This window comes from Erpetoichthys calabaricus, chromosome 11, assembly GCF_900747795.2.
Source record: "Erpetoichthys calabaricus chromosome 11, fErpCal1.3, whole genome shotgun sequence".
NCBI lineage: Eukaryota > Metazoa > Chordata > Cladistia > Polypteriformes > Polypteridae > Erpetoichthys > Erpetoichthys calabaricus.
The window spans coordinates 156,623,320-156,645,436 of NC_041404.2; the positions used below are offsets into that span (position 1 = coordinate 156,623,320).

General features: G+C 38.7%; 1 protein-coding gene across 2 annotated transcripts in view; it reads left to right on the forward strand.

The window, feature by feature from the left end:
* Nucleotides 1–6,521: 6,521 nt before the first annotated feature.
* rnf216 (ring finger protein 216) overlaps nucleotides 6,522–22,117 on the forward strand; it is a 58,361-nt gene continuing 42,765 nt past the window's right edge. Inside the window, exons 1-6 of one of the 2 annotated variants that reach the window (XM_051934124.1) lie at nucleotides 6,522–6,586; nucleotides 13,064–13,228; nucleotides 14,618–14,754; nucleotides 16,479–17,147; nucleotides 19,537–19,613; nucleotides 21,980–22,055. In XM_051934124.1, the coding sequence (XP_051790084.1) occupies nucleotides 13,153–13,228; nucleotides 14,618–14,754; nucleotides 16,479–17,147; nucleotides 19,537–19,613; nucleotides 21,980–22,055 (1,035 nt within the window). In that variant the 5' untranslated portion in view covers nucleotides 6,522–6,586; nucleotides 13,064–13,152. Of the gene's footprint in view, nucleotides 6,601–13,063; nucleotides 13,229–14,617; nucleotides 14,755–16,478; nucleotides 17,148–19,536; nucleotides 19,614–21,979; nucleotides 22,056–22,117 lie in introns of both variants that reach the window. The other variant, XM_028814401.2, reaches the window with a different exon arrangement.

A 22,117-nucleotide genomic window follows, 5' to 3' on the forward strand; every position in this document is an offset into this window, starting at 1 on the left:
GCCATTAGTGTTACTGACGAACAATCGTGTCATTCGCATTCCCTCTGGGTACCTTCACTGACAGTTTACTTCTTACTTGTTCTGACCTGCGAATATTTCTTTGTCGAATTTTCATATGCTGATTATGATTGTTTCTTATAAAATACTTTGTGTTGCTGACGTACTCTAATCGTGCTTACGATTGTTGTAATGCAACAGCAAAGTAAACCATTGTCAGGTATTCAACATGGTCACCAAACTGTTTAAATTTTAATGAATATTTAATGTATGTCTTAATGGATATTTTGTTATACATTCTTAACAATACATAAACCTAGATAAAATATGCGTTAATACTGTTAGGTGTATACATGTGTAGCACGTTTGGGTTTTGTGAGAATATACGCACGAAAAACAATATCCTCTCTCTCTCTCTTGCTCAATAATTTTCGCTGTAACATTAAACGCTCGTTTTTGTTTCAAACTGAATAATTTTGTAACTGCGATCATTATTTATAAGAGTGGGTTCGAGTCGGGTTCACTGCTAGACCCCTGGGGAATTTCGGGCCGTTCTGCCAAGTTCGCACGCTCTTCCAGTGTTCGTTTATTCCCGATTTGCATAAATCAAAAATAGATTTAAGGATTAGTACAGGGTTGGAGTATCACCTTTGGTCAATTGGAAGAAGGATTGAATCAGAAAATGATGGTGAGCTCATCTGTCTGTTAGCATATTATTTAAAGGAGCCGGAAGCTTTTACAAAGGTTTGTTACAGGTAACTGGTCTGAGCAACCGAATCTGCTGCTACCGAGTGATTGAAAAAACTTAGATCAAGATCGCCATCTGCTGGTCATAAGAAAATGAGTTTTTCAAGGTTTTGCGGGGAGCAGAGAAAATTTACTGTAGCTACCAAGCAGAGTTTTGATTCTTCTGACTCTGGCGAAATCTTATCGCTTTTTGAAGTCATTATATCCTTAATGATGGACGTCGCGTGGATGCAGAAAATAACCCTATCCAAACTTAAGAAAATTGTGCTTGCATGCACAAATATATGTTATTATTATTATTATAAAAATAGTTATTACTGTATAGCATTTTTGTTATTGTTTATAGGAGTTTTAATACGAATTATGAGTAAATAAAATGATCAAAAGGTTTCTCATAAAATAAAAAGTCGTAAGGGCCAATGATAGCAACTAACAATAAGCACAGGTGAGAAAGAAGGGGAAAGTAACAATTATTACAGGCCATTTAAGTGTTTTGAACTTTATTTCCTAGCAACATAGTTGCCACAAGTTTGTCTTGGTGTTCCATTCATGCACATAACAAGATAAATACAATTAAGCCACACAATATACAGTACAATTCTTGACATGACATCACAACATCATATCAAGGAGTAGTGAAAAATATTTTGTATAAAAACACATATATAAAACAATCAAGTAAAGTAGAATTGCACTGCTGCCCAGTAATATGTTAGGTCATGTCCTTCTCTAACCCACTTAATCCAGACCAGGATCACAGGGTGGACTGGAGCCTATTGCAGTTAGCATAGGGACCAAGGCAACAACAAATCCTGGATATGGCACCAGTCCAACGCAGGGCAAACGCACACACACACACACAAACACACACACACTAGGGCCAATTCAAAATCACCAATTCACCTAACCTGCATGTCTTTGCACAGTAGAAGGAAACCGGAGCACCCAAAGGAAATCTATGGAAACACAGGGAGAACATGCGAGCTTCACACGAGACACGAATCTGGGTCTCCTTACTGGGAGGCAGGAGTGCTACCACTGCACCACCCTATTAGGTAAGTCCTATAAAAAAAGATAAAAAAATTACAGTATTTGGATTGGATGGAAGGGTTTAGAAATCAGGAAAAAAGAGACAATTCAGAGGCTGAATTCAGCTTTGGTGATTGTAATAGGAAATAAATGGTTTCTCAGTGTAGTAGCTCTTGTGTTTAGTGACTGGTAACATTTCCTCAGTGGTAGTAACTGAAAAAGATGGTTGCCAAGTAGAGTGTAGTTCTTGATTATATTTTCAATATATTTCCTGACCCATAATGTACGTATACAGGACTATTTCAGGCCTACAATCTTTTATCGTGTTGGAATAACACATTCCATGAAATCTCAATAAAGTACACCAGCACTGGTTGTGACAAGTTAAACCTTTTGAGTTGATAGAGAAAAAACATCCACTGCGGAGCTTTTTTGAAAAGAGCAATTATGTTTTCATCCCTGATATGACTGTGACTAATCGCTGGGCTATGAAATGTAAATGATTCCACTCTGTTCATATTGACACCATTTATAACTAGGGTAGTAGGAGGTGATGCATGTCTCCTAAAATCCACAATCATTTCTGCTGTTTTAAGAGAGTTCAAGTTAAGATTGTTGAGGATGCACCAACTGACTAGCTGATCCACCTCTCTTCAAAATGGCACTTCATCCCCACCTGTGATCGGACCAATCAGGGTAGTGTCATCAGCAAACTTTAGCAGTTTAACAGATGCAGACATAGGTATAGGGACAGAAAAAGAGAGGAGACAGAACACAGACCTGAGAGAACCCTGTGCTGAGGGTCAGGGAACCTGACAGATATTTTCCCATTTTCACTATCTGATGTCTGTAACTTAGAAAGTCAGAGATCCAGAGACATGTGGCATAGTTTACGTTCATACTGAGAATGGTTTGGGGGAGAACAGAGATATTAGTATGAATGATAGTCAGGTGAAGTGTTAGTTATCACTAGAGACTTAAAAGGAAATCTACAGTACAAGGACAGTACTTTTTCTATTACTGGTATATCTCTTTTATCTAAGTGCATATTGATTAATTTTTATCTATTATTTTTGGTATCTAATTTATTTATTCTTATTCTCATCTATTCCTAACTTGTTTTCTATTTCTCTGCAACTTGTTTTCTGACATCTTGTAAAGCACTTTGAGCTGCATTCTTTGTGAGAAAATCTGCAAAAGAAATAAAACTCATATAGGCGTTGGTTTTTTATTAGTAAAATTAGTAATATACCTGTACATCCAGAAAGAGCAGAAAGGAAAACAGAGATCAACGGACAGTCCTATGGTGAAATGCTTTCAGGGAGTAAAACCAGAGGAGTGAATGCTTTGGAGATTTGGGTTCTTGGAAGAATATGACATACTGGTAGGAATTATTGTATGTTTTGTAAAGAAATCTAACTTTCCTGCACTTTTCCATCCATTTTTGTGAACCCACTCTTTGTGTTGCAGGGTCTCACTGAATCAAAGCCTGTCCTAAACTGATGTAATGAAGAAAAGCAACACTGGATAGAACAGCAAATTCATTTTAAGTAAAGCAATACACAAGCTGATTTACAGTTATATGCACGACTTTAGGGTATTGGAGACACTCTAGAGAAAGGGGAAATCGTTCTGGTTTTAGATGAATGAATAAGCAGACTTTGTAAATGGATAGGTGGATGTATGCTTATTAAACATTTTACCTCACGTCTCCAAGTCTTTTTAATGATTATATTATTATGTTCAAATCTGGACAGGGTCTGTTGGCTGGCTGTAAACATTCTTAACATTCAGGTTCTCAATCAACAGATCAATCTGTTTTTTTGTACTAAACTTTGATTTAATTACAATCCTTACTCTGCATTGGTACGCAAAGGTGTGGATTATTACATTTAATCTGCCATTTAAAAGTCAGCACTATGCATGATTAAGTCTTTAATTTCAATATTTCAAAGTACTTATACATGTCTTGTAATCTGCTCATTTCATATTGTTGCATTTTTCTGTTAGCAAAATGTTTTTTTATCATTAACAATGAACATGCCACCCTGCACAAGAGGCTGATTGTGATTTAATTGCTTTTAGGCTTTCATTTAACACTTGATCCCGTTCTTCTAATTTAATGCTACATTATAACAGGAACTCTTAGACTGTGTAAATACTTGTGGTTAAGTCAGCTTGTTACAAATAAAGGTTTCTATTTTCATTTCCAATTTTGGTCATCTAACATTTTCTAACTGATTAATCTAACATTTTCTAACTGATTTATCCAAGGTCAGAGTCACAGAGATTTGGTGACTATTCTGGTAGCACAAGGTGCAAAGAGGGAGCCAACCATGCATGGGATACCAGATTATTTGCAAGAAATACTCAGTTTCTGATTATAACTGGCAACCAGGCATTAGCTAGACAAAGAGATGCTGGAGCTCAGATGTAGCCAAAAGGTAGAGAGAAAAAGACTAGGGTTCACATTGTGTCAGATAGTATAACCCATAACCAACACCGAGTTATTCAATAGCCAGTATACCCGTGTACAAGTAGGCCTATAGCGATAGAGGAGATTTTCAGGATCTTCAGGTTTTTGAGAGTTAGGAGAGACAGACAGGTAGTTGCTTCTGTCAGACTGTAAATTGTAAGAGGCGATGGCCTGCAACCAGATTTAATTTGGAGAACAAGATAAGAAGACCTACAACCAGTCACAACCAATGAGGAGATGTTTAGGGTATGAATTCCATCTTCAGTAACTACTGGCCAATTCCAATCCTTTTTTTTAAAGTGCAATTCTCTTTTCCCATCATTCCCTAAAGTCATCAGAAGGTAAATTCAGCAAATTTTTTTGTCAACTCCTGAGATGCTATTTGCATTTTCAATCTAACCAGTATCATCTTTCAGAAAGATAGGGGTGAAAGAGGAAGGAAGTTTGCTTCTGGTGAAGGTTCTAATCTGTAATAGAAAAATTCAGATGTGAGCATCAATAGGCATTGCACCCTAGGAACCAAACTATCCTATAACATTTCAATGATTATTTACCTCCCTGATACTGATCTTTCTGATCATAAAATAGGTCATTATGATAGCAACTGACGAGAATAATTCATAATTAATTGCAGAATTATGGTATTTGAGGGTTCCTCTAGAGATCCTCTTTTTCTTGCACGATTTGGCTCAAAAACTAATCAGCACATCATCATCTCATAACAGGCTAATGTTTCGAGTTTGGCATTTTTCCATCCAGCTATTTCAGCTCTAGATTGTCCTCAAGAAACTGTGACACACAGACACCCACATACACAGACAAACGCACACCCATCTTCGAGATATCGATGTTTTCTGTGTCAGATGACCCTAAAACATTGAGATCCATCGAAAAACCGGAGAACGAAATTTTTGACTAATCTAAAGCTTTCGCTCTTCCCTCATAGACAATAGGCGTAAATCAAAAAAGCGTGTTCCTGGAAGTTCAAAGGTCATAGTAGTTCAAAGGGCACAAATATATTGTCAATAGGTGGAATACTGACTGAAGGCTGATTGTTATGTATAGGGCAGCAGGTAAGAGTTTTTCCACTTTAAAATGACTATATTTACTTCAAATCTTTAATAAATGATTAATTATTCTAATTCAGAATGTGTCAAGCATGTCATAAGTCACCTATATTTGTTCATCATTAACACATACTTCATTTAGAATTGTCTAAAATGCACTCAAGGCAAGATACAATCTGTGAGAGATGTCATCAACCACCCGCCTCTCTAGGTCTGATGTTTTGGGAATGTCCCTCACTCAAACCATTTGGGGCAAAAATTTTCACAAATCTCATGTAGCCTTGGATCTAAAATTACTCTGAGCAGTTTAACAGCTGTATCTGGATTAATAACAGATGGGATAACATTGCACTATGAAAAATTTGTTGTGATATTCTATACTAGGGGCGGCACGGTGGCGCAGTGGTAGCGCTGCTGCCTCGCAGTTAGGAGACCAATGGAGAAAAAAGTGACCAATGCCCACAACCAGCAAGACAATGACCAGGGCTTTCTTATGGACTGAAAGGAGTAGAGAAGATTTTCATGTCTGCAAGTTCCTGAGATCTACAGAACTTGAATAGTACATTTGTCAGATGGTACAGAGTAAGTGGCAACCAGTCAGAAGATACAGAAATAGATGGTGGGAGCACACAGCTAGTGGCAAGCTAGTGACAGGGATATGAGGTTTTCTGTCAGATAGTAGAGAGATGCTGACAACAATCCATAATCAGCTTAGCAGAGTTTAGTGATTGAAATGATGATGGCTCACAACCAGTTATATGAAAATAAGAAGATAACAAATCATGAACTGATGCACAGTAGAAAGAAGTGATCATGATGTCAGAAAAGATAGGCTGAACCACCAGTCGGATCCAAACAGAAAATGGCACACGATGACCTTCTTTCATGTAATAGGGGAACGTGACCATAGTCACAGCCACTCCGATGACGACCAGAGCTGTTTATCAGGTCAAAACGTTAAGTTTAAAATTATTGTCATGTGTACACTGTACAATAAAATTAACAGCTTCACATCTCCTACACGTTTTTACCAGAAGCTTAAGAACTAACAATAATATCACAAAATAACACGTTTTTGTTCTCGGCGGCAACAGCTGAAATCATCCAATAAAAAGCAGTAACTTAAAAGAAAACTACATATCCCACATTGCACTGCATCACAAGTGCACGTCAGACGTTCATACGCTATGCGTCTGTCAGATACAGAGCAGTTTCCGGTGTGTATAAAGACTGGCACTCAGAAGTGTTTGTTTCTAGTTTTCGAGAAGCTGTAAGTATCGGGAGGTAGGAATATATGTATATTTTTGCTTTTATTTTAGATTGTGTTTACTTCATTCTGCATGCTTTGTAAAATCCATAACAAAAACGGCCGTCAAGAAGTAAGCGATTCTTTAAAAGAAGCGATACTATCGTGCGAAGTCTAGTTTTTGCCAAGTTGGAGTGACTTATAATAACCCCTAAGAGAGTTCAAATGAAAAAGGACAGCTTCTCGTAGTGCGTGGATGTGTGTCACTGCCATCGATATAAAGTTTTCTTGAAGTCGCTTTATTGTGGATACATGGGAGGCTCCAGCCACCGTTGTGACGTTTTATTCAGTTCGTAGACAGCGGTTTGTGTGAAAGTGAAATCTCCCCGAGTGACCAGTCAGACGGTGGCCATATATCATACAGCATTTTGACGATGTTCAGTTATATTTTCCTACGTTTATTTTTCACATTTTTTAATATTCTAACTTCATATTTTCTAGCCGTATCAATGGTGTGCGTGTGGTTCCTTTTTGGTCACACAAACTTGTTGCCAGGTAAATTTTAACAACCATTTGACCAATCTGACTGGTTATCGGTTTTGCTTTCTTTGACTCGGCCACTGTTTATTCTAGAATGTGGCCAAAGCCACAGAACTTGAGAGAAAGCGTTAAACTTAACACACTTTTTCCGTTTCTGACAGCTTTTTCTTTAGTTATGTAACAGTAGTTTGTACATCGATAGATAGAGCTTTAAAGGCTTTACACAAAAACTCAATAAATATTATGACAAACTACACAGATGCGCACTAAGATTCTGACTTAGTAGTTACAGTTGCATTGTGGCATTATGCTTGCATATTGCCATTGGTAAAAGGAGCCCCCACCCCCCTGCGACCAGCACCACCGTTTCTTGGCCCACCTCAGCTGAATAATTCCTTGACTCGACCTAATGGCTATCGGTGCTGTCTTCATTCCTTTCTTTGCCATTACCTACAGTGGATCAAGACTGCATTGCATAACTGAGCTTGACTTTGGAAAAAGAGTGTGCTCTGCCCTTTCTTCTGCAGCTCTTCTGTGTTACGAGACCAGTCTTGCCTGTCATTGATATGGACCCCCAAGTATTTTTAATAGTGGATCACCGTCACATCCAGTCCTTGAATTGTGTGAAGTATTATAAGATCATTTTTATGTAAATCATCTAAAATCATTTGGTCTATGGTTAAGTTTCTGTGATCAGAACTTCATGTCTGCACAGCAGATTGTCGCACTAGGAGGCAGACTTGTCTGAATTGCAATGTCCGTTGCTTTTGTAATATGATGGCGATTACCGTTCTGCTGCATGTCCAAGTGTGTACATATAGTTGAATAAATCAAATGAAATTTGAGTTATTTGTTACATATAAATTACCTGGTCATGTAGCTGTAGGTATTGTAAAGTACAGAGCTCAAAATTTTAAAGAGCTTTTTAAATTGTGGCCTGTCATGAATAAACATAGATCTACTGTACTTTATTAAGTACTTGTATTACTACCTATTTAGCATTAATCATTGGAGAGGGAATAGTTGCAACCAGCCATAGTAATCATATTAAATGAAAATTGGCATAACCCGTTTAGGGAATGATTAGATTGCCATGTCATTTAGATATTAGTGACTGCTGGTTAAGTGTTACACAAGCCAATAACTAAACTGACCTCAAATGACTTCTACCATTTAAATTATTGCTGTTATGTTAAATGAGTGTGATTAAGGCAGAATAAAAATAATAATAATAATATGTTGACTGATAGAAACGGGACGATGCTGGTGACACTGGATGAAGGATGGATCTTGCTCCTTTTTTGAGGAGGATCCTGAATGTCTAGAGGACTAACATTAGGAGGAAAGGTGGTTTTATGCATCAGGCAATCAAGACACCCCTATCTAGAGACCTCTTACCCGCTTTATCTAAATGTTACTGGAGGCACATAGATAATAAAGTGGGATTCTGTCCATTCATAAATCTATATTGGTGTCTTCCTGGGGTCAGCCTACATCTGCAGTTTTGTTAAGAGTGCTGTTTTATTGCAGTATGTCCTGCTTCTTTTTTATCATTGATAAACAATGTACAGTAATCCCTCCTCCATCGCGGGGGTTGCGTTCCAGACCCCCCTGCGAAAGGTGAAAATCCGCGAAGTAGAAACAATACGTTTATATGGTTATTTTTATATTGTCATGCTTGGGTCACAGATTTGCACAGAAACACAGGAGGTTGTTGAGAGACAGGAACGTTATTCAAGCACTGCAAACAAACATTTGTCTCTTTTTCAAAAGTTTAAACTGTGCTCCATGACAAGACAGAGATGATAGTTCCATCTCGCAATTAAAAGAATGCAAACGTATCTTCCTCTTCAAAGGAGTGCGCATCAGAGAGAGAAAAAAGCAAACAGTCAAAAATCAATAGGGCTGTTTGGCTTTTAAGTATGCGAAGCACCGCCGGACAAAGTACTGTAGCTGCAAGGAAGGGAGCAAGCATTTTTCAGCATTTTTTTTGAGGAGCGTCCGTATCCTCTAGGCCAGTGTGCGAATAGCCCCTCTGCTCACACCCGCTTCCGTCAGGAGCAGAGAATGTCAGAGAGAGAGAGAGAGAGGAAAGCAAACAATCAAAAATCAATACGTGCTGTTTGATCTTTTAAGTATGCGAAGCACCGTGCAGGAAGCATATCGCTTGCAAAGCAGCCACAAGTAAGCCCAGCAAAGAAGGGAGCAGTGTGAAGGTAATCTTTCAGCGTTTTTTGAGGAGCGGCCGTGACCTCTAGGGGTGCAAACCGCCTCCGTGCTCACAATATATTTGAGGAGTTTTATTTAATACATAATACGCGCTGTGGTTGGGTAGCTTCTCAGCCACCTGCCAATAGCGTCCCTTGTATGAAATCAACTGGGCAAACCAACTGAGGAAGTGTGTACCAGAAATTAAAAGACCCATTGTCTGCAGAAATCCGCGAACCAGCAAAAAATCCGCGATATATATTTAAATATGCTTACATATAAAATCTGCAATGGAGTGAAGCCGCAAAAGTCGAAGCGCGATATAGCGAGGGATTACTGTATTCATTCAGTACCTAAAGTATGTTTTCTCCCCCTTTTTATTATACATACTTGAATCACTGTGGATTTAATTTTGTTTTTTGATACTGATCAACTGAAAGATTTTTTTTTTTTTTTTATGTCAAAGTAAAAACAACCCTTTGTGAAGAGATGTAAATTATTTACAAATATAAACACGAATTGATCATGCAAGTATTTACCCACAACTTCAAGTCATCATTTAGTAGATGTTCCTTTGACAGCCATGACAGCTCTGAGTCTGTATACTTGGGTCTCTATATGTCAGCAATGCACATCAGGACACTACAGTTCCCTCCACCCCCGACCCCCTTTTCTCCTTTGCAAAACATTTCAAGCTGTCTGGATGCATGGGGATTGTAAGTGAGCAGCCTTTTTGAAATCCACTTACAAATACTTAATTCATTTGAAATCTGGTCTCTGACTTGGCCACTTAAGGACATTAATTTTGTTGTGTAGCTTTGGATGTATGCTTAGGCTTGTTGTCTTGCATGTAAAAAGATTTTCTCGAAGGGTGCTTTTTTTTTTTTTTTTTTTTTTTTTTTGCAGACTGCATCAGATTTTCCTCCAGGATTTCCTTGTATTTTGCTGAATTCATTTCACCTTCTAGCCTCAAAAGCTTTCCAGGGCCTACTGAGGAAAGGCTTTTCCACAGCATGATGCTGCCATTACCATGCTTCATGTTGGGGATGGTGTGTATTTGATAATATACAGTGCAATATCATGTTTAGTCTGATGACCATACAGCTCAATTTTTGTCTCCTAGGACCACAGAGCCTTCACTGGACTTCAGTGTGTCCCATGTGTCTTCTGGCAAACTCTAGCCAAGATGCCACGTGTTTTTTTTTTTTTCCTTTTTGCCACTCTTCCATAAAGCTGTGATGGTGTAGTGCACAGGCCAGCAGCTGTCTGCACATCTGTCCAGTGTCTAATACTTTAGCTTTCAAGTCCTTTAGGGTTATCATGGGTCTTCAGTGTCTCTGGATGGCAGATTTACAGTTTTGCCAGGTGGTTGGTCATGTGGTTTGTGTGGCAATACGCTATAAGTGTGTGCTCTCTACCTCCTCCTCCATTCTCATTCCATTTCTTAATGATTAATCTGACTGAACTCTGATGGATAGTCAAAAACTTGGATATTTTCTTGCCTCCATCCCCTGACTTTTACTTCTCAATTACTTTTTTCACAGAGTTGTCTTAATAGTGTAGGTGGAATTTCCAGATACTGGAGCATTTTTAGTACAATCAAATGAAACTCCAAACATGTCATCTCCATTGAATTATGTCACTTTTGAAACCACTTGGCTGCACCATTGATGATTTTATGTGTGTCATATTAATGGGGTGAATATGTATGTGATCAATTATTTTGTTTTATATTTGTAAATAATTTTGACCACTTTGCAGAGATCCATTTTCACTTTGAGATTAGACTTTTTCTGTTGGTAGTTGTCAAAAAAGTCCAATTAAATCCACTATGTTTCAGTGTTGTATAGCAATAAAATGTCAAATCATCTAAGCTAGTGAGTACTTTTTATAGGCACCATAAAGGCATAAGATGTAGACAATGGTTCAGTCTTCACAATATTCTACAATACAACATAATGGCACAATGCTAGTACATCAGACTTCCTTTTTCACACAATATACAGTCATTTGTAGCATCTAATGAAATAACGTCCCACCATATCTTCTCCAGTCAATGCTTATGAGACATTAGTTGCCTTCCCTGGCTATTTGTGACCCTAGAAGTGTCTTGTACAAACTATGGGTAGGTAATTCAGGGGCTCTAAGTATTGTCAGACCTGCTCCCTCCTCTGAAAGTAGCCTTCCTTTAAGAACAGTTGCATAATGTTTGGTTAAATATACTACATTATACTGTGTTTCCCCTAAAATAAGACAGGGTCTTGTATTAATTTATCCTCAAAGATGCGCTAGAGCTTATTTTCAGGCGATATCTTGTTTTTCCATGAACAACAATCAACATTTATTCTTGAACAAAAATCTACATTTCTGTCTATTATATTTAAAAAAAAAAAAAAAAAAAAAAAATTATCTTGGAAGAGGACGATATGTGATTTTCTCGGAGACACTTTAACAACCCACAACACAAGGCAGTTAGACAAAAGGACAGCTACTGCACAGCTTTTAAATGATCGACACGCAGCTCGACAGCAGTAAGACAGCGGCTGATCCAACCACATAGCGTGCGTTTAGCCCCCCCTTCACAATGCAAGTGGCAGAGATGTAAAGTGGCTGGTGTGCAGCACGTCCCGGGGTGGTGGGCGAGTGAAGCGAGCCAGGGGCACAACCCCCTAGTATTCATGAACAAAAATCTACATTTAGTCAAATACAGTCATGTCATCTTCTGGAAAGTAATAACTCTCCAAACCCCTAATCCTCCCACCCCCTCAACTCCATTTCCTTTAGAACAATTGGCTCCAATCTCTCATGTCTAGCAATAGAGCTTTCCTTAAATGAGCACCTCTTGTCCATGTAGCCTGCTTGTAGTGCATTCGGATATCCAACCTCTTCTCTTTGCAGAAAGCAGTAAGATTTTTGCCCTGGGACTCCTCCACAATTCCCTTCTTGTACTCTACAGAATAGCTCATTCTTTTTGCACTCATCTTGTTGGGGGGGGGGGGTCAAAATACCGGTATTATTTCCTGTTCATTTGTGTACATACAATAGGGTTTTATCGCTTATCCAAAGGTGGCTGCGCAGGATCGTAACCAGGGCTTATTTTCAGGGAAACATGGTACCATTTTTACCACCATTATTACTCCATACCTTGATGTGCAGTCATTTGTGTCAGCAGCTATGATGGTTTAACTGTATACCACCAGTTCAAAAGCTGTGCAAAAGCTTGTTCCCAGGACTCTTGCATTTTTTTGGGTTTAAGTAGTATTTCGAAATTGAGCTTGAATACTTGCTGTGAGATATGCTTTATGCAAAAGTCTCTTCAATATTCGGTAAGACGTTTTAAAAATATGGAGCATGAGAATGACCCATAACATACACCTGAATAATTATTTCCATGCATAGTAAATCTTATGAAATAAGAGCAGTTTCTTTTTTAAACAATCTTCCTTAAAAATAAATTAGAATTAAATATTGCAGACCCATAAATGTATATACACACATTTTCTCGTGCCATGTAAAGTAACTTCACGTTATACTGTATACAAGTGAGTTGTCCCACAGGTTTTTTTCAATGTAGATATTGGCACAAATACAGTTTTACTGTAGGGCTTAACACATGAGATTTGTCAAAAACATGTCTCTTGTTTGTTTTAAATTTGCTTCCTCTATATCCACATGCAATTTTCCCCATTTGTGTTTTTTTTTTTTTTTTTTTCTTTAGATTTTTTCTTCTCTGTCTCTCTCCTTTGTAAATAGGTTCATATGGGCTTTGTTGGCCTGAACTAAAGCCAGGCTGTCACTAATTTATCTATGTGTGTGCAAGATAAAGATTTGGATCTTCATTAATGAAGATGGCAGATGGAGATGGAGACACAGACGAAGTGATACATCTTGGTAGCTTCCGTAGGCATCGTGGCAAAGGTACATCAGTTTCTTGTAAATCAGATGATTATATTAGCAGACATTTTCTGGAATTTTATGTGATCCATCCATCCATTGTCCAACCCGCTGAATCTGAACACAGGGGTCTGCTGGAGCCAATTCCAGCCAACACAGGGCACAAGGCAGGAACCAATCCCAGGCAGGGTGCCAACCCACCACAGATTTTATGTCATGTCCATCCATTATGTCTAATAAATCAGTTTTTGGGGTGACACAATATAATTTTTAAGGTGCCAGGTATTATGCATATCTGTATATAGTTAAATAGTAAGCAAGCAAATGGGTTTACCTCGACAAGGTAATGTATGCAAGAAATTATGATCATTATAATCCTCCATCTATGTCCTGTACCTGCTAGCCTATAAGGAGCTAGATCTTATCCCAGTCCCATCAGGCTTAAGTTGGGAACCATCCCTTGATAAGGCACTTATACGTTGGCCACAGTCATTGACACACCCAAGCTGACTGTTCTTGGCTAGGTTTTAGTAATCATTTAACTAAATGTGCACATCATTGTTGTGAGGAATAGAAACTAAATTACCCAAAGAAATAATTGCATAAAATGGAAAGTACAGACTTCATATAAATAGGAAATTGGCCTGGACTGGACCCTAACCTCATGGAGCTATGAGGCATCAGCATGATGCACTACACTGCTATCCACCTTTTATTATATATTTTGTTCATACTAATAATGTGCTTCATTAACGATTATTGGCCTTATGTCAGTTTTATTTCACTAGTGCAATGTCACCTAATGCACCTAACTTGACACAATCGTTGTAATGGTTGCATTTAATGCATGATTTTAAATTTATTTTTTTAACTCCGCCCTGTTTATTTAAATCCTTGTTAACCAGTCTGTGGCCGCATTACAGTATCTACTAAATACAATTTGTCCTTGGTGTGTGTTCATTTTTTAATGTGGTTGCTTATTTTAATCTGGTTTTGAATGTTTTACAGTGGTCAGAGCTGCTCCTCTAACCAACATGGGTTGGTTTTATTTTATGTCTCCATTTTATGCATGGTGTTTGTATGTTCTCTCTCTCTCACTCTCTCTCTCTCTCTCTCTCTGTCTTGAATATTCTCCTCTGGTGTCCTGGGTTTAACCACCATTTCAAAAAGATACCTATGTTATGGTTAAATATAGTTGTGCATGAGTGATGGACTGTGTTTCTCTTAAAGTGTTTTTCTTTGTTTTGTCTCCTCATTGCCTCCTTGTGCCATTTACGGATATCTCCATATAATAACCCTGACAAAGCAAATTAAAAAAAAAAAAAAAAAAATGTATGGATTTATTCTTGTTGTGCCCTTGGTTACAGTTCAATTTTTTTTTTTTTTCTTCTTCATGCTCCACAAATTTTTAAGATGGGAAAGAACGTACCGACTTACTCATTACAATAGTAGATGATTCTGATGATTCTTCACCTTACAAGATGACAAATGTATCCAAAGTGGAAGAGGAAGACGAAGAGGATGATGATGATGACAGTGTGATTTTGGAGGTGATATCTGTTGTACAACATTTTGTGTTGTGTGTATTTATTGTATATCTACACCCTCCCCATAATTTCCATTAAATTTTCCCCCTTTTGAATTTAAGGCAGTGTTCCCTCTGTGTTCTAATAATTTGGTAATGGTTTGTGTTCTGTATAGTGTTAGATCGGTATTAACATTTTGACTTTGGTACATCTTTGAAACCATTTTGGTTCTAGTACTAAGGTCTGAAAGCACATAAGTGATCTCCACCTTGGCCCCACAGCCGCTTCATTCCCCTAGCCAGCAAACATGCATCCCTCCCTGCTACACCACACTCTGCAAATCATTAACAGGGATGCGGATCAGTTCTTGGCTTTTTCGATGTGGTTATATAGATACATACATTCGAACAGTGCGTAGGGACCCCCTTGGTGATTCAAACTAGATCTAACATGTATTTGTAACAGTCGAAGAGTTGGAAGTGGGGGGCTGCTTCCTCACCTTGCAGTTTCAATTGTGCTATTAAATGAGAGAGTGTGATGTGCTTGAAAGCTACCATTTACTTCCAGAAATTAATCTAAACAAATTCTGATACTGTACCCTTTTAAAATTGTTTTTTGGGTACTTTTTCCATTACCAGGATACTGCACAACCTTGGTCATTTAATATACTGCTAATTTGAAAACGTTGATGATCTAAAATGATCTATTGATTGCAAATTGTATTTTTAGAAAAGCAGATGTTATATAAAATATTTAAGAAAAAGATTTGCATCTCTTACCAAATAGTAAATTGAACTAACCTGAATAGAATCCGGGCGGCATGGTGGCGCAGTGGTAGTGCTGCTGCCTTGCAGTTGGGAGACCCGGGTTCGCTTCCCGGGTCCTCCCTGTGTGGAGTTTGCATGTTCTCCCCGTGTCTGCGTGGGTTTCCTCCGGGCGCTCCGGTTTCCTCCCACAGTCCAAAGACATGCCAATCCACCTAACCTGCGATTCTAAATTGGCCCTAGTGTGTGGGTGTGTTTGTGTGTGTGTCCTGCGGTGGGTTGGCACCCTGCCCGATTGGTTCCTGCCTTGTGCCCTGTGTTGGCTGGGATTGGCTCCAGCAGACCCCTGTGACCCTGTGTTCGGATTCAGCGGGTTGGAAAATGGATGGATGGATGAATAGAATCCACAGTTGATCAATGGTTAAGTCAGTTGAGCCATCTACTAGAAGTGTAGGCATACTAAAGCAAAGAAGTGCAATAAGACATGGCTTTTCACACTGAAGTTTTTGAAAAACAACTATTAATGCCTTTACCAGCAAGGTATTTTCATTAATTATCTGATTTTTGCAGTATTTACCAATTCTGATGTTACATCTATTAAAGAAATCGCATGTAGGCAATCAATGTTTTTAGAAGAAAAGGGTTATAATTTTAAATACAGTGCAACATAATGAAGTCTCTCTTTGAGCGCGCAACCTGCCCCCCCTGCCCCCCCCCCCCAATTACATTAGTTATAACTCTCCGTATTCTATTATTTAAGCATTTAAAACTTTAAGCCTACAGACTAGTAGCCCTCATTAACTAGTTAGAGATATTTGTCTCTTGTAACCCTGTGCCCAGAATTTCCCATGACATGAATTAGTGAAGAAGCGTGTAATTTCAATTTCTGTGGTCTAAGGTCAGTTACAAGTTTTTTGCTGGAGATTTTAAGTTTAAAAATTTTTTTTTTTTTTTTCCTTCAAATTGTTTTCCCCCTCCATTTAGTCCACAAAACTGCAGCATTCTTTTTCGAATGTGATCCGTCCTGCTGCTAAATGGAATGGCCTTCAATCTGAAGACTGCGCTCGTCTGAGTGATAAGCATCTGCCTTTTCATAAGCACTCCCTGGACAGTATTGTTGAATTGCCTAGTGCTATAAGTGGTGAAGCTACTCAGAGTGCAGCACCTTCTTCAGCCCACAATGTGCCTAAACAGTTACCTCTTCAGGAGAAAGACCTTGCAAACCATTCCCTTGGTTTTGGACCTGCTACACCTGACAATACAGAGACTTTAGTTGGTTTTGCATCCAAGTCACTACTTTATCCAATTACCAAGCCACTGTTTCCTCCGATTGTTGCAGAGTTGCCTTTAGATGCCACAGATCTGCAGGAGCAAAGTCATCCGTCTCTTCAACAGCAGCTTGCGGGGCAAGACACTTTAACTACTGTTGTAGCTGCCATCACCTCTATGCCTGCTGAAAATGTGACTATTACTCCAGAAAAGCTGAAACGAAAGAATGGTTCACATGCAGTACAGTTTGAAGAATGTTCCACATCAGTAGCTAAAAAGGAAATCCCCCTCATAGTGTTAGATGACGATGCACTTCCTGGTCCATCTGTACCAAAAGGCAAGGAACTTGATGAGGACACAGTACAATTACTGTCAACTGAAACGGTAAGTAAAAGTCGAACTATATCAAAATACAGAGTTTTGAGTACAATTTGAGTGCATAGCATGAATCTAGTAAACTGGTTTTGTTGTGTTCTTGTAATTACAACCCCAATTCCAAAAAAGCTGGGCCACTGTGAACAATGTAAATAAAAACCATGAAATTATTTGCAAATCTCATAAACCCATATTTTATTCAAAATAGAACATAGAAATCATATCAAATGTTTCAACTGAGAAAATGTACCATTCTAAGATAAGAATAAGGTCATTTTGAATTTGATGGTAGCAACACGTCTCAAAGTTGGGACAGGAGCATGTTTACCACTGTGTAGCATCCTCTTGTCTTTTAACAGTCCGTTAACGTCTGGGAACTGAGACCAGTTGCTGGACTTTAGGGAGAGGAATGCTGTCCTATTCTTGTCTGATATAGGATTATAGCTGCTAAACAGTCCTGGGTCGTCTTTGTCATATATTTCGTTTAATGATGCTCCAAATGTTTTTAATTGGTGAAAGGCCTGGACTGCAGGCAGGCCAGTTCAGCATCTGGACTCTTTCTAGTACAAAGCCATGCTTTTGTAATAGATGCAGTTTACCATTGCCGTGCTGAAATGCCCAAGGTCTTCCCTGAAAAAGACGTCTTCTGGATTGGAGCATATGTTGCTCTAAAACCTGTATATACCATATACCTTTCAGAATTGATGGTGCCTTGCCAGATGTACAAGCTGTCAATTCCATAGGCACTAATGCACCCCCATACCATCAGAGATGCAGGCTTTTGAACTGAGCGCTAACAAGCCAGATGGTCCCTCTCCTTTAGTCCAGAGGACACAGCGTCCATGTTTTCCATCTATCCATTATCCAACCTGCTGAATCCGAACACAGGGTCACGGGGGGTCTGCTGGAGCCAATCCCTGCCAACGCAGGGCAAAAGGCAGGAACCAATCCCGGGCACAACCCACTGCAGGACACACACAAACACACCCACACACCAAGCACACACTAGGGCCAATTTAGAATCTCCAATCCACCTAACCTGCATGTCTTTGGACTGTGGGAGGAAACCGGAGCGCCTGAAGGAAACCCACACAGACACTGGGAGAACATGCAAACTCCACGCAGGGAGGACCCGGGAACTGAACCCAGGTCTCCCAACTGCGAGGCAGCAGCACTACCAACTGCGCCACCATGCTGCCCGCGTCCATGTTTTCCAAAAAAAAAAATTTGATTCATCCGACAACAGAACAGTTTTCAACTTTGCCTCGGTCCATTTTAAATGAGCTTTGGCACGGAGAAGACAGTGGCATTTCTGGAATCAAGTTCACATACGGCTTCTTGATAGCATGATAAAGCTTTAACCTGCATTTGTGGATGGCACTGCAAACTGTGTTCTCAGACAACTATTTCTGAAAGTGTTCCTGAACCCATGCAGTGGTTTCCATGACAGGTCACACTGCATTAAAAACAGGCATGATTCTAAGTGCCTGAAGATCATGGACATATTGATTTTACAGCATTGTCCCTTGTGCACACCGATTTCTCAAGATTCTCTGTATCTTTTGATAATATGTACTGTAGATGAAGAGATTCAAAGTTTTCAGAGTTTTATGTTGAGGAACATTATTCTGAAATAGTTCTACAATTTGTAGATGCAGTGTTTTTTTTTTTTGTTTTTTTTTTTTTTTTAATTTTTGCCCATCTTTACTTCTGAGAGTCTATATCTCTAAGATGTGTTTTTAATACCCAGTCATGTTAGTGACCTGTTGAAAATTAACCTAATTAGTTGCAAAATGGTCTTCCAGCTGTTTCTTTAAGTACCATTTACTATTCCAGTGTTTTGCTATCCCTGTCCCAAGGTTTTTTTTTTTTTGTTTTTTTTTTTTTGAGACATGTTGCTGCCACCAAATTCAAAATGAGATAATCTTCAATTGATTAAGTAATGACTTGCAAGTAGTTGGAGTTCCCTGGCAAATTCTGAAAAGGGTCACAAAGAAACCAATTTCTAATAAAATAACAGGTTAAAAATGTACACATCAATGTTCTTCACTTGCATATTGTGCTGTTTGGAGTCTGATTTCACTCTGTTCTTTGATATTTATGAGGTTGTCGCTCCTACTGCACTGCTGTTTTACTGCTGTTGACATGGCTGCATTAAGATAATACAGTAAAATGGGGGGTGTGAGCAACAAAACTGTAGTGTAGTTCACATCCACATCCAAAGAAGTATTTGGTTTTAGGTGGAGGTGAGTGTTAAGTTCTTAAACTCGGATTTAATGAGTATTTGTGTATGTATGTGGGGGGGGGGGGGGGGGGGTTGTTGGTTTCTCCTCCCCACCCCACTTGTAACATTATAACATTGCATAATTCTTCTTTCCTCCTTCCCATGCCTTGTTAGATCATCCACTTTCCGGATATTGAAAGGAGGTTTTTAGAAAATTTCATAAGGAGCCATAATTTGACAGACGTTGAGAAGTAGGTATCCATTGGTGTGGTGCTTGTTAGATGCTTTTTAAATTATTCTTTATTGCCAAAATATGTTGTTTAGCATAATCTTATGAGAAAAAAAAAATCTAGAAAACCACATTGTCTGATTTTTTTTGAAGAATTTATTTGCAAATTATGGTGGAAAAAAAGTATTTGGTCAATAACAAAAGTTCATCTCAATGCTTTGTTATATACCCTTTGTTGGCAATGACAGAGGTCAAATGTTTTCTGTAAGTCTTCACAAGGTTTTCACACACTGTTGCTGGTATTTTGGCCCATTCCTCCATGCAGATCTCCTCTAGAGCAGTGATGTTTTGGGGCTGTCGCTGGGCAACACGGACTTTTCAACTCCCTCCAAAGACCCAGCCATGTTTCATCTTCAATGCCCTTGCTGATGGAAGGAGGTTTTCAATCAAAATCTGACGATACATGGCCCCATTCATTCTTTCCTTTACACGGATCAGTCATCCTGGTCCCTTTGCAGAAAAACAGCCCCAAAGCATGATGTTTCCACCCCCATGCTTTACAGTAGATATGGCGTTCTTTGGATGCAACTCAGCATTCTTTCTCCTCCAAACACGACGAGTAGAGTTTTTACCAAAAAGTTCTTTTTTTGGTTTCATCTGATCATATGACATTCTCCCAATCCTCTCCTGGATCATCCAAATGCTCTCTAGCAAACTTCAGACGGGCCTGCACATGTACTGGCTTAAGCAGGGGGACACGTCTGGCACTGCAGGATTTGAGTTCCTGGCGGCGTAGTGTTACTGATGGTAGCCTTTGTTACTTTGGTCCCAGCTCTCTGCAGGTCATTCACTAGGTACCCCCATGTGGTTCTGGGATTTTTGCTCACTGTTCTTGTGATCATTTTGACCCCACGGGGTGAGATCTTGCGTGGAGCCCCAGATCGAGGGAGATTATCAGTGGTCTTGTATGTCTTCCATTTTCTAATAATTGCTCCCACAGTTGATTTCTTCACACCAAGCTGCTTACCTATTGCAGATTCAGTCTTCCCAGCCTGGTGCATGTCTACAATTTTGTCTCTGGTGTCCTTTGACAGCTCTTTGGTCTTGGCCATAGTGGAGTTTGGAGTGTGACTGTTTGAGGTTGTGGACAGGTGTCTTTTATATTGCCAACGAGTTCAAACAGGTGCCATTAATATAGGTAACGAGTGGAGGACAGAGGAGCCTCTTACAGAAGAAGTTACAGGTCTGTGAGAGCCAGAAATCTTACTTATTTTCCACCATAATTTGCAAATAATAAATTCTTTAAAATCAGACTATGTGATTTTTCTGGATTTTTTTTTTCTCATTTTGTCTCTCATAGTTGAGGTATACCTATGATGAAAATTACAGGCCTCTCTCATCTTTTTAAGTGGGAGAACTTGCACAATTGGTGGCTGACTAAATACTTTTTTGCCCCCACTTTATTCTTGTAAAAGGGGCTTGAGATCAGTACTCCATTAAGTAGCAGAATTCATTAGTTGGGTGTATTGTGGTGTATCTTCATGCATACGGTGTTCTTGGTTTGAATTCCATGCTATTTGCATTCTTTGTGAAGACTGCATATTCTCCCCACATCAAGGTAAATTTTCCTCCCATTTCCAAAGATCTATGTATTCAAATTAATTCCAAATTTACCACAATGTTACCAACAGTATAAACCGTTCAATTGGTTTCTTTTGGCATATATAAAGCATGAAATATTCTAAGCTTGCAAAGGGCTAAAATGAACAATGTATAATATTAGACTATTTTACATAATGTACAGTTTCCTAAACAAAGTGATAGTTTAGGCTTCATTTTTATTGTCACTTGTTTTGTGTATCCCTGTCCTGTGTTGGCAGTGTGAGTAAAATCTTTTTCTCTTCTCCCTATCTACATCCAGCAGAGAGGCTGATTTAGAATAGATATTTTAGAGAACTGAATTTAACCATTGAAGCAACAAATAACTAGGAAACACGTTTAAACTCTCACTGAAAAAAACTGTCTTAATGTTAAAGAAACTTAACAACTTGAAATATAAATTTATGTCAAATTGGAATGCCTTATTTATGATACTTGTTGTTTGGATAATGCCTTTCCTTTCTTCATTCTAATTATGTGTATTATTGCTATCTAGTATAATGCACATAGTGTCTGGTGGTTTTCTTATTTAAGATGTTCAGGATATGGCTGGGCCAGTAAGTCCTCATCATTTTTGCTCCTAGAAAGCAGGAGAAAACTACTGTGTGCTTGTAGGCTTACTTGATATAGTGTATAGGATATCTTTTGAAAAACATTTAGGTTGCTAGTTAAATATTTTTGGAAAAGGAATGGGAATTTTTAAACAATTACCTTTTTATTCTTTAACAGAATTTGTGCTATTTTGCGTTCACATCCTAATTATCCAAAGAATAACTGCCTTGACCAAAACAATGAAAAGCCACAGGTAAGATGGGCATTTTTGTTGTGGATCTGTGTAAAACTTTAGTTTCTAAAAGCTGTATAAAA